Source organism: Heliconius melpomene, chromosome 10 (assembly GCF_056956725.1).
Source record: "Heliconius melpomene rosina isolate 202511_hmr_F chromosome 10, ASM5695672v1, whole genome shotgun sequence".
NCBI lineage: Eukaryota > Metazoa > Arthropoda > Insecta > Lepidoptera > Nymphalidae > Heliconius > Heliconius melpomene.
The window spans coordinates 13,547,267-13,559,589 of NC_140398.1; the positions used below are offsets into that span (position 1 = coordinate 13,547,267).

Genomic DNA, 12,323 nt, shown 5'->3' on the forward strand with positions numbered 1-12,323 from the left:
ATGAAAAGTATTCGTTATTGATGGTGGTGGTTAAGTGGTACCGTCTTAGCGTCATTTTTGAAATTTGAAATGAAACTTTGTCTGTCAACTTTCAGCTTTGACCCTTGACTTTGACATAATTAAGAATATGATTTTGAATTTGATTATTATTAAATGATTTATTATATCATGTGTTGTATGACATGTATTTAATATTTTAAAAATCTGGCTGAAGCGTTCAAAAGTACTTACAGGGTATATTTTATAAATGAAACAGTCTGCAAATAATCTATGAAGATGTAGAAAATCATAAATAGCAGAAAAATATAATTGAACATCAATAAACAACATAAATTACATTAATATTGAAGATGAATTCGTTATCAACATTTAATCAGAGTTCTGAAAACATTAACAAAGTGATTACTGATAAGTGTATAATGACGTACGCACTTCATCGTAGTATATTATTTTTAATCTGAAATAACGCAAATAAAATAATAATGTTAACTAGAACACGAGTCTTAAATAACTTTTATTTAAAAAACGTCAACGCGCTAATATATCGTACAACCGTAAGTTTTGCTATTATTTAATAAGTTCTATGACAACTTTGCCCTTGTTATTATAATAATTTTAATGAAAATCATAATATATCATTTCGTAATAAAATTTATTACAGAGTAATCTACCAACAGAATTACGAATTTATGAAGTTGGTCCTAGAGATGGTCTTCAGAATGAGGCAAAATTTGTACCCACTGAAATAAAAATTGAACTGATACACAAGATTGCTGAAGCAGGTATTAAGGATATTGAATCTGCAAGGTAGGAGAAACGAAAATAAATTAGCTAATTTTTCTATAACTTTTTTCCAAAATTGGTTTTACTTATCATTTAACAGTTTTGTCAGTCCAAAATGGGTAAAACAAATGAGTGATGGAAGTGAAGTTATGAAGAATCTTAAAAGAAAACCTAATGTAAATTACCCAGTACTAATACCAAACTTAAAAGGCTATGAAACTGCAGTAAGTTATTAACTTAAAGTTATTAAAGTCATTATTAAATTACTTTTAGTTATCTCAAAAATTTAACAGAAAATTGGAACAGAATGCTTAAACAATGGGTTCCTTTTCTGCTACAGTGTATTCCAATACAGTATGAAGCCTATTGTTGTGTATTATTTTAATGTGTAATATTGATTATTTTACACAGAAACAATGTAATATTGAAGAAATAGCAATATTCCCTGCTGGTTCGGAAGGATTTTCACAAAAGAATTTAAATTGTTCAGTTGAAGAAGGTCTTAGAAGATTTAAATTAGTTGCCAACGAAGCTATCAAAGATGGTATCAGAGTAAGAGGATATGTCTCATGCGTTTTAGGATGCCCATATGATGGAGCAATTGAACCTAAGAAAATAGCAAAGGTAAAGCATAATTCACTTAATTTTTTTTTACACAGTATCTAGTATTTTAAGTTTAGACACTGTGTTCTCACATACAAAAATTCTGTTAATTTTTGAGACATTGTGTGGAGTCATCGAACTCAATGTGGCTCTTTGTCCTCTTACCAGAATTACGAAATGAAAAAAAAACATTCTCCTGACTGATTATCAAACTCACAAACATTATTTGGTCACGGTCAACTGCTGCACCACTATGGCTTATATGGTTATTTTTTTATCAGCTTTATGCTGTATTCTGTGCACAGCAGGGTAGGCAGAAGGAACCTAGTATTAAGACTGTACTCCGTTCCCTGCTATGTGCTGGATACAATGATGAAGCTAATAAAATACCTTAAAGTAACAGATACATAAAAATTGAATTGCAAAAAAAAATATTATTTTTTTTATTTTAGATAACAGAAGAGTTATTTTCAATGGGTTGCTATGAAGTATCACTTGGTGACACAATCGGCGTAGGCACCGCTGGCTCTGTACGAAAATTAATGAAGGAAATAATATCTGTAACTTCACCTGATAAACTAGCACTTCATTTCCACGATACTTACGGACAGGGGTTGTCTAATTTACTTGCTGGATTAGAGGTAATTATGTATTTGTGATTATTATAGGGTTTCTTTTTTTTTCTTTTTTTTTTTATCATTAATTAAAATAACATTAAAATTTGGAATATTGCTTTAGACACTACTTAAAACTAGATTTGTGACTATGTATATACATAAAGCTCCTACATCTATATATATAAAAGGAGACGTTCCCACTCACTGAGGTAAGACACACACACACAGCCGTAACCTCTGATAGACTGGGATCCGGCCGTTGAATCCTGCATAAACGAGTTTTCTTAATTAAACCTATATTAATGAATAATACATGATTAGTAGAACAGATTACACCTGGGTTGCCTGGAAGAATCCTGCCGCAATCACCTTTAATTACATTTTTTCGTAACTCGTTTTTGGAGAAAATTGCACCAATACGTTTTTTATATGAATCGCACATCATTTGAAAGATAATCGCGTAAGGAATTGGAAAATTAAGGGTTGCCAGCTCTCAGTCTGCCGCAAGTCTAGGGTTGCCTGGTTTAAACATGTCACTAAATGTTAATAATTTGCACTCATGTGTTTTTTTAATGAATTATATATCAAATTAAAGCTTATTTTTTTCTGAACACTATAAAAAAGGGTTGCCTAAAAAATTCCTGCCGCAAACAGGGGTTGCCAGCGTTTGAAATATTTTATTCCGGTTCCGTTGAACTATGAGAATAGACGATGAAATGCGCGGTCTGCCTTATGTTTTAAAGTAAAATATTATATAATAGAAGGTCAATCTTAAAATCAATGTTTATTCTAATTGTTCACCTGTTAAATGATGATTTTAATCATATTAAGTACACGCAGAAAACTATTTAAAGATCATAGGGCAGAAGAAATCATCCTTATTTTTCAAGTAAAATAATGAATCTATAATATTGAGTCTTTGCAAAATCTATTTTCTAAATACTAATATTTATTTATTAATTTAAATAACCCTTTCAAAACAACTAAATTATCTAATTAAGTAAATGTTTACAAATATCGATCTTCTATAAACTATTAATATACATACATATACATCATGTTCCCTTAATATAAAGAAGGGTGACCATTATTGCGGATATTTTTTTGAAGCGGAATTGACCTTCTATTATATAATATTTTACTTTAAAACATAAGGCAGACCGCGCATTTCATCGTCTATTCTCATAGTCAAACGGAACCGGAATAAAATATTTCAAACGCTGGCAACCCCTGTTTGCGGCAGGAATTTTCCAGGCAACCCTGTTTTATAGTGTTCAGAAAAAAATAAGCTTTAATTTGATATATAATTCATTAAAAAAACACATGAGTGCAAATTATTAACATTTAGTGACATGTTTAAACCAGGCAACCCTAGACTTGCGGCAGACTGAGAGCTGGCAACCCTTAATTTTTCAATTCCTTATGCGATTATCTTTCAAATGATGTGCGATTCATATAAAAAACGTATGGGTGCAATTTTCTCCAAAAACGAGTTACGAAAAAATGTAATTAAAGGTGATTGCGGCAGGATTCTTCCAGGCAACCCAGGTGTAATCTGTTCTACTAATCATGTATTATTCATTAATATAGGTTTAATTAAGAAAACTCGTTTATGCAGGATTCAACGGCCGGATCTCAGGGTATGATGATAGAAATGTGAAATTTGGACAGATTATGTTTTTTATAAATTGGACACCCACTAAGAAGGGATTTGAAAAATTTTAACCCCGAAGAGGTGAAATAGGGGTTGAAAGTTTGTATGGAAAAATCTTTAAATTGGCACCAATTTTTGAAAAATAAAATAATTTAGATTTAATGGACCAATCAATGTACGGTACACAATGGACAATAAATAATACTGATCTACCCTACCTTATATATTTTCACTATACAGTATTAAAATTGTTGCAAACCATCAAATTATAAAATGAAACAAATTATTTTCTGGTTTGGTTAAATATAATATATATATATACACTGGAAAGCCAACTATAGAAAAAAACTACCTGACCGACTATAACCGTCGATCAACTGAAATATTGAATAACAATTGAACAATAAAATAGATCAAACAGTGAAAATAACGTTTGGAAGGGCTCTTCCAGTCCATCATATGCTTTAATATCCGATTTTTTAGACATTGATGCGGGCACTTCTAGCCCTCATCAATGTGCTATAAATTATATATACATATTTATGTCCTACACTATATTTTCTTATATATTTTAAATATTAATATCTACAAAAGAAACTTTATGCTAATTATTATTCTTGGGAATTTGGATACCGAAAACATATTATGGTTAGTGTAATGTATTAAGGAAAGTCTTTAATCATGAAATAAAATCACAGATGTATGTATAATGTATATGCTTTTTTAAAATGTTTAGTTTAGTACTTATATTTTTTGTATTCAAGTGTAATGTCCCTCACCATTTACATTCAATCAAATATCTATTCTGAAATATCACACCAACCGATTTCATTTTTTTTATTGGAATGGATGTACTTCAAGACTTTCTAATAAAGAGGTTGGTAATGTTCTGATTATGAGATTCATGACAAAGTAACGGAACTCTTCAATTCTTAGGAGCAAATGAACAATACTCGAGCGAGTCTTATAGGCTATCCGGACAACTGAGTCACCTACCATAACGTCGTTACGGTAGTAAAATAAAATGTTAATCAACTTGAGAACTTTACACCCAAGTGGATTGTGACGGCCATTAGAAGTCTGATGATGAAGACGAAAGACACTTAAGGAAACAGGTCCTCGACGGCTTACAGTACCTAGCAGTAGTTTTAGTGCTTTGAACAGTAAACTAAAAAGTAAAAAAAAACTTAAAATATAATAAAACGATTTAGTTATGTAAAAATCACATATGTATATCTGATTTGAATAAAAATTTAATCTTCTTATTTTTTTGAACGAATTTCATTCAATTCGAAAGTATTGGTTTATGTATCGATGACGATATCGAAACTTCCATCGTCGATGTTTTAGTGAAAATTAAACTGGTTGAAATTGACCTAAACCAAAAGTTATTGTATATTTGCAATATTAAAATTATGCATCGGGGTAGCCATAGATACTTTAGTTCGCATAAATTTTAATACAGAGTACCTCGAGTTGACGTGATAACAAAGATTTATTACTTGTGAGATAAACCGTAACTTTCTTCAGACATGATCTCTGTTCATAATTTATTGTTGCTATAAGTATTTTTTTCTTTTATTTACCTGTATTTTTCTTTATGCTAAAGAACGTTGGAAAACAATAAAAATATTATAACATAAGTAATTCTGAGTCAACACAATTTGAAAGCTAAGGCCCGTATTTATAAACCGCTCTCAATTCTGAGATCGATCTTGAGATGTTGTTTTTGTCGATCCGATCTCAGAATCAAGAGGGATTTATAAATTTTGGCCTACGTATCCTTCAACTAAGAAATAAAATCTATTGTATTATATTATTTTATATCTTTTTTCAACTTTTTTCTGATTATCCGTGTACACAAAAGAAATCAGAACAATAAATTACTTACCAGAAACGGAACTCAGGAAGTAAATAAGAATCTAACCAATGATTTGTTTGAAAAAGCAGTATAAAAAGAGTAAAAACTTTTTGATGAACAAGAATATAATATAAATTCGTTTTTAGCGAAATATTGTGCGTTCTTTACACCATATAACTAACTACACGCTTGAGTTATTTTAATTTACTTAATAAAAATTATAAAAGAATGTACCGTAATTATAAAAGAAAGTGGGACATATAACAATTAGTAGACGAATGCACGGTTTTCGATGTTTAATTTTCTATTAAAGATTAAACTATAATATTAAACCATAAGAGTAAGGATATTTAGAAAAAAATCTAAAAACGAATTACTTAGCTCTCATATGATTTGTACACTACAAAAATGGACGAGAAAGCAGAAAGACTGGCATTATACAGCAAGAGCATGAGGCTCTTATTGTAATAACTCAAAACAAAAATCTAAGTTTTAATGAACGAATAATTTAAGTTCAATTGTGCTCACTTACATTTACATATCTCTCTATCTATATCTTGTTATCAGAGGGTCAACGATATGTTTTTATCAAAAACGACTGATGGTTGCATCATTCGTTCAATATAAACATATTAGGTATTATAGTCTAAAGATATCAATTTTATTTAAAGCAATATTTATACCGACTTTTGAAAATGATGCTTAGTATAAATATTTTTAAAATTTTATCTACACTATTAACTTAATTAAAAGTCAATTTCATTGATGAATTGCCCGATTGTTGCCTCTACCGTTGCAAAGTTTTGAAGTGTTTACTCGCGATGATAGAGTAGATAGAAAATATAAAATCTATTGGAAGTATGTACCTAATAGTTACATCGAGAGAAAACAATTAACAATATAAAAAACTAAATTTATACTTTCTCACATTCTCTGCCAGTCCAGAAAAATAAAGATAAACAGAATTTTTATTTAGTTAATTATTAAGTGACAAACCCAAAAAAATACCTGCGTATTAAACAATTACACAATTTTACATTGTCTCCATAAATATATTAAAAATACTAGCGGACACGCGCAGCTTCGCTTGCGTATTTAAAGGTGAAAATTCTAATAACCCATGAAACATGTGTTCAATGAAATATTTTTAAGAGTCTAAATTTCAAATTTTATAAAAATCGGTGGCGATTTAAAGATTTTTCCATACAAACTTTCAACCCCTTATTTGCACCCTTAGGGGGTGAATTCTAGAAAACCATGAAACATGTGTTCAATTAAATATTTTAAAGAGTCTAAGTCATGTGTTTAATTATATACGTTTAAGAGTCTGAATTTGAAAAAAATTGCTGACGATTTAAAAAAAACCTATACAAACTTTCAACCCCTTATTTGCACCTTTAGGGGGAGAATTCTAGAAAACGATGAAACACGTGTTCAATTAAATACTTTTAAAAATCTAAATTTCAAATTTTATAAAAATCAGCGCCGATTTAAATTTTTTTCCATACAAACTTTGAACCCCTATTTCACCCCTTTATGGTTAAAATTTTTCAAAATCCCTTCTTAGTGGATGTCCAGATTACGAAAGTAAACTTTTGTCCATATTTCACGTTTCTACCATCAGCGGTTACGGCTGTGCGTGCGTCTTACCTCAGTCAGTGAGGACAAGTCTTTTTATATATATAGAAGATAATACAAGAAAAACACGTTTTACTAAGAAATATCAATAGAAAAGAAATAGATGCGTACAGATCAATTACGATTAATACAATTCAATATTGACCGAAGTGACATTTAATTAAGCGGAAAATATAATAATTGTTTACTGTATTGAACTATATTTACAAATAAGGAAGAATGTTAATTATTATACTTTTTCACAATATTATTTAGAGCAGCGATAGTTATAGCATATAGCAGTATTTTGTCGGCATATTGCCTAAACCTGCTAACAGAGTATTAAGCTAATTCTAGGAAGAGAGATTATTAGGATACGTATGTATATTATTAGAATGTTTTTATAATTTCGAAAATTGGTTTGTATTGTCTACTATATGAAATAAAATAAAAGTAAATTTTGTATTCCTTTTTACACGTTCGAAAATTATAAAAATGTACATACATAATGAAAAATTACATAATTATTTTTACGAATTAAAATGGACTTAGCAGGATTAAACTCTTATCGCCGACCGTTTATGTTTTTTAATAGGTACTTATTTTACTACGTGTTTACACAGAAAGCAGAAAGAACGTAACTACTTCATCCGCCACTGTCCATCGTTTTAGAAATTTTGCAGTAAATAATGTTTATTTATTTAGAAACTACAATTTAGATCAGTTTTCAACCAAAAATACAACGATGTGTCTTTATAATTTCCAGATTTCTGTTATCACATCATATGATAACATAAGTATATGAACAACACACAAGATTACATTTACAAGACTTGATAAAAGTAAAAATATATTTAAATGTACTTGACGCTTTGTTCCCATGTAAATAGTGAAAGGTCACAAAGAACTGAGTGGGCAACTACAGAATGCGCGTATAGTACGTAAGCGCACCCACCCAATGACGTCACTCGGATAAATTTAACCATTCTTGTTTTTGCAGTTTGGTATAAAGACTGTCGATTCATCTATCTCTGGATTGGGCGGGTGTCCATACGCACGCGGCGCGAGCGGGAACCTCGCCACTGAGGACCTTGTATACTTCCTCTACGGCCTGGGAGTCAATACAAACGTGGACCTCGTCAAACTGATAGAGGCCGGCCGCTACATATCGAACTTCCTAGCAAAACCCACCGACTCCAAAGTAAACAGAGCTATCGGAGACAGGCTAAAGGATCATCGTGACATCATTAAAATGGCCGCGTGCTCACTTTAAACAAAGACAATAAACAATATGATAATTATATGTAAATATGGACAGATCTATGTATAAATAAATTTTATATTCTCAGATACTTCGTTTATAATTTACCCATTAGCCACGATACTTCCCTGCAATGTTTTAAACATTAGTAATGATAAATAACTAATATAATTTAAAGTTACAAAATGGACATAATACCAATAATTGATACAACTAAAATTTATTACTAACGTCTGTATAGATAACGTGTTATGTGAGCGTGGTCGCGGACACCCATCATACAGGTTTTTTATCAATTACGCCGAGGCGCGGGCAGCAGGCGGGCCGCGGGGCCGGCGCACTAGTGCGTCGCGCGCGCCGCGGGCAACTCGCTTTTATATTGAATTGACCTTATTTACTCAATACCCTGTTCAAGAGAGGTCGATAAACCTTTCGCTTATTAGTTACTTAGTTTTTACATATCATATCAGTTCGCATCGAGAGACGGCCACGGCTCGTTTGTGTTTATGGCGATACGCTGACTGACATCGTGACAATGGTCGAAGTGAAGATAACAGAAGACATTAAGGTTGGCGGCAACAATCCCTGCTTTATTATAGCAGAAGTTGGACAAAATCATCAAGGTGACATTGAAATAGCAAAAAAGTTGATCCGAGCTGCTAAGGTTTGTGATGTTTTATGTATTTGTAGTAAACTCGATTTAAAGGTTATAAGCAAGTGTTTTGTTGTGACTTGTGAGTCGAAAACAAAACAATGTCGGCTGACGTCTCGCGCCGCGGTAAATGCCTTGGACGCGTGTTTACAGTAAAATATTTTCAATTCAAATTTTCAATATTTATATAAATCATTTTGGAGAAGGATAAGCTTTTGATGTGGTCAAGTAATAATTATTTACGTGTAGGTATACTTTGCCTTGGTACTTGTGAATGAGCAAGTAAGGATTGAGTAGTCATACCACTTTAGTTCAAAATAGTCGTCCTGTCATTCCTAAAAGTTAATCAGTCTATGTTACTTAATTAAATATTTTCAAAATATGTTTATAAAATAATTAATATTTTTTATATACCTACCAACAAACAATTTACAAAAGCACCATAAGAAATTTAAATTAGAACACATAATTCATCAGATATATTAAGTTAATGGAAAATCTTAACAACTTTTAGCATTATTGCGATAAAAACGTACTTACCTAAATGCTTCATGATTGTGATATTCTTTGTCGTTTATCACGAAACAAAAGAGTATGAACAAAGAGATATTTTTAATGGCGACGTTTAAATATACAATTTTCAGGAAGCCGGCGCGAGTTGCGTTAAATTTCAAAAGACATGCCTAAAAGAGAAATTCACAAAGAAATATTTGGAACGGCCATATAACAATCCAAACTCTTGGGGTGAAACGTATGGCGATCACAAGAAGCACTTAGAATTTAGTGAGAGCCAATACAGAGAACTTTTCAAATATGCGCAAGAAGTAGGCATTCTTTTCACTGCTTCGGCCATGGATATGGTACGTAAACTGACGTAGACTATAAAGTTTAATGATTAATTAATTAATTCCCATGCTATCTAAGTACCTGCTTTGAATGTATCTGCAATACACGAGAAATAAATATTTTGTTTTATTTATATAGATATATATATAAGTCAATCAGTGTTTTTAACAACATAATGATTTTAATTTGACAGGTTTCTTTTGACTTCTTGGTGAACATAAAAGTGCCGTTTATCAAAATTGGTTCCGGGGATTCAAACAATTTATTATTCTTGAAATATGCCGCGTCGAAGAACGTCCCTCTAATCATATCGACCGGGATGGTTGACAAGGAAGCAGTAAAAACTATTTATGACATAATATCGGCTAGTCACAAACAATTTTGTTTATTGCACTGCATATCGGCGTATCCTGTGCCTTTTGAAGACTGCAACCTTACTGTATTACAAGACTATAAAAACACGTTCGATATCCCCGTGGGGTATTCTGGGCAGGAAGTTGGTACTGCAGTAGCTTTAGGTGCAATTGCATTGGGAGCTAAGGTAATCATGAAAATTATCATAATTTGTGTTCTTTAGACTTAGATATTTCTTTTGTCATATTTTATTTTTTTACAATAGTAACAATATTTTTATCACTATAACAAAAAATAAAATATCATCAGTGCTAATAAAAATAAATCCACAGATTATTTAAAAATGATATACCTACCTACCTAATATTCAATGGTTGCAGTTAGAAATGTTAATTAGCATTTAACTGCAAAAATTAATATTTTTTTATCCACATATTATTTTTAGGTATTAGAGAAGCATATAACATTAGATAAAACTATGAAAGGAACAGATCACATTTGTTCTTTGACTCCTCTGGAATTCCAGCAACTTGTGAGAGACGTAAGAGTGATCGAGGCCTCCCTTGGAACTCCCATTAAGAAAGTCGTAACTTCAGGTAAATGAATAAATTGTTTTTTTTTTTCAAATTACAGATGCATATCCCCAATAAAATTATTACTATTTTTATCGGGAATATCCGTATATATGTATACCTACCTTTGTTTCTGCTGCTATAGTATAATAAATATTTTTTACGGCAGAATACGATCTAACTGTGTAAATAACAAAATATATGTATGCGTATTTTTAAATCTTTACATTTTTTCGGTATGAAAAAAAATTTAAAACCTTTTATGAAAAAATAATCATGTTGTTTCAGAAATCCCATGCATTGACAAATTACAAAAGTCCTTAGTGATGGGATGTACGAAAAACAAGGGTGAAATTTTATATCCTGGCGATGTGAAAATAAAGGTGGCTGAACCTAAAGGATTAAATGCTTTGCACTTCGAGAAAGTTATTTACAAAACTCTGGTGTATGACAAGAAAGAAGATGAACCTTTAAACGAAGGCGACTTTTGCTAAATAAACATGCTTTAAAAGATACACCATAAAAGGACATATAATATTCTTAATATATATATATAACTTCCAATTAGAAATCCAAAATTCGCAACTTATATTCAATTTTGATATTTACGGACAATGAAATTTCAATCCCGTATCACAGAAAATAGAAGCAAAAATCCAAAAAATATTGTAATAACATTAATCTCACAACACACGGTACGACGCGCATTCTTATAATCTCAGCATTGCGGGATTAAGAGCCCTTTCCAGTTTCAGCACCGTTTGATAACAATTTATTATTTACTTTTAACTAAATACTTATGTGATATATACCAAGAGGTCCTTTTCTTATTACTTTGAATTGACAAAAATGGCATATTTCTTATTAATAAGTTAAGTTTAACTGATGGTTATGGAGTTGGATGTTCGATTATTTTTTAATCTAATTCATTTCCTATATAATATTTGTAATTTTTATAATATAAACTGAAAGACAGAATAAAATAAAACTGTATACTATTCTATGAAAGGTAATTTTAAGAAATAAAAATATTATTGTAAAAATGTTATTTTTGTAAGTTTATAACGTTATTGATATAAAATGCTTTATCTTATTATATATTTTGTAAACAAACTTTTCATTGGTTTATTGTAAGTTGATAAGATAAGTAAAAAGATGACACAAATAGGTAACCATTCGAATTTATGTATAAGTCTGAAAAGATGAATAAAACCGTAACAGACATTATTTTCAGAAGTGTCGTTTTTATTTGCACCATAAGTTCAGAGAATAGCAAAATCACCATTAATTAATTTGAATTTCAATATTTACATTTTGTTTATTTTTTTCCAAATAATTTAAAAAACAACTAATATCCTCTTTATCTATTTATTTAAATTACATTAAGCACACCTACAAAATTATTTGCCACACAAGGTTGGCTGGTAGAGAAGGGTTTTTTAGCACTTCCGTTTCCCACTTTCCGAGGCATTACGTGTTGAGTGACGGAACTCGGCACCGCAC

General features: G+C 30.8%; 2 protein-coding genes across 2 annotated transcripts; both read left to right on the plus strand.

Annotated features, from left to right (window-relative positions):
- Positions 1 to 85: 85 nt before the first annotated feature.
- Positions 86 to 8,485, plus strand: Hmgcl (hydroxymethylglutaryl-CoA lyase). Its single transcript, XM_085191518.1, has 6 exons — positions 86 to 554; positions 662 to 807; positions 884 to 1,007; positions 1,195 to 1,407; positions 1,839 to 2,027; positions 8,136 to 8,485. The coding sequence occupies exons 1-6, from the start codon at positions 483 to 485 to the stop codon at positions 8,406 to 8,408; spliced, it is 1,017 nt and encodes a 338-aa protein (XP_085047644.1). The 5' UTR covers positions 86 to 482; the 3' UTR covers positions 8,409 to 8,485.
- Positions 8,486 to 8,683: 198 nt separating this feature from the next.
- On the plus strand, positions 8,684 to 12,056 carry NANS (N-acetylneuraminic acid synthase). The gene is made up of 5 exons (XM_085191517.1): positions 8,684 to 9,060; positions 9,693 to 9,908; positions 10,088 to 10,435; positions 10,694 to 10,844; positions 11,109 to 12,056. Exons 1-5 carry the CDS (start codon positions 8,932 to 8,934, stop codon positions 11,312 to 11,314), a joined length of 1,050 nt encoding a protein of 349 aa, XP_085047643.1. The 5' UTR covers positions 8,684 to 8,931; the 3' UTR covers positions 11,315 to 12,056.
- Positions 12,057 to 12,323: the final 267 nt, after the last annotated feature.

Bases quoted from the DNA above. Each gene is read 5' to 3' on its own strand.
- Hmgcl (XM_085191518.1), top strand. From the start codon at position 483: ATGTTAACTAGAACACGAGTCTTAAATAACTTTTATTTAAAAAACGTC. The intron at 555-661 runs GTAAGTTTTGCT...AATTTATTACAG, and splicing joins CGCTAATATATCGTACAACC to AGTAATCTACCAACAGAATT. The intron at 1,008-1,194 runs GTAAGTTATTAA...TATTTTACACAG, and splicing joins TAAAAGGCTATGAAACTGCA to AAACAATGTAATATTGAAGA.
- NANS (XM_085191517.1), top strand. From the start codon at position 8,932: ATGGTCGAAGTGAAGATAACAGAAGACATTAAGGTTGGCGGCAACAAT. The intron at 10,436-10,693 runs GTAATCATGAAA...TATTATTTTTAG, and splicing joins CAATTGCATTGGGAGCTAAG to GTATTAGAGAAGCATATAAC. The intron at 10,845-11,108 runs GTAAATGAATAA...ATGTTGTTTCAG, and splicing joins TAAGAAAGTCGTAACTTCAG to AAATCCCATGCATTGACAAA.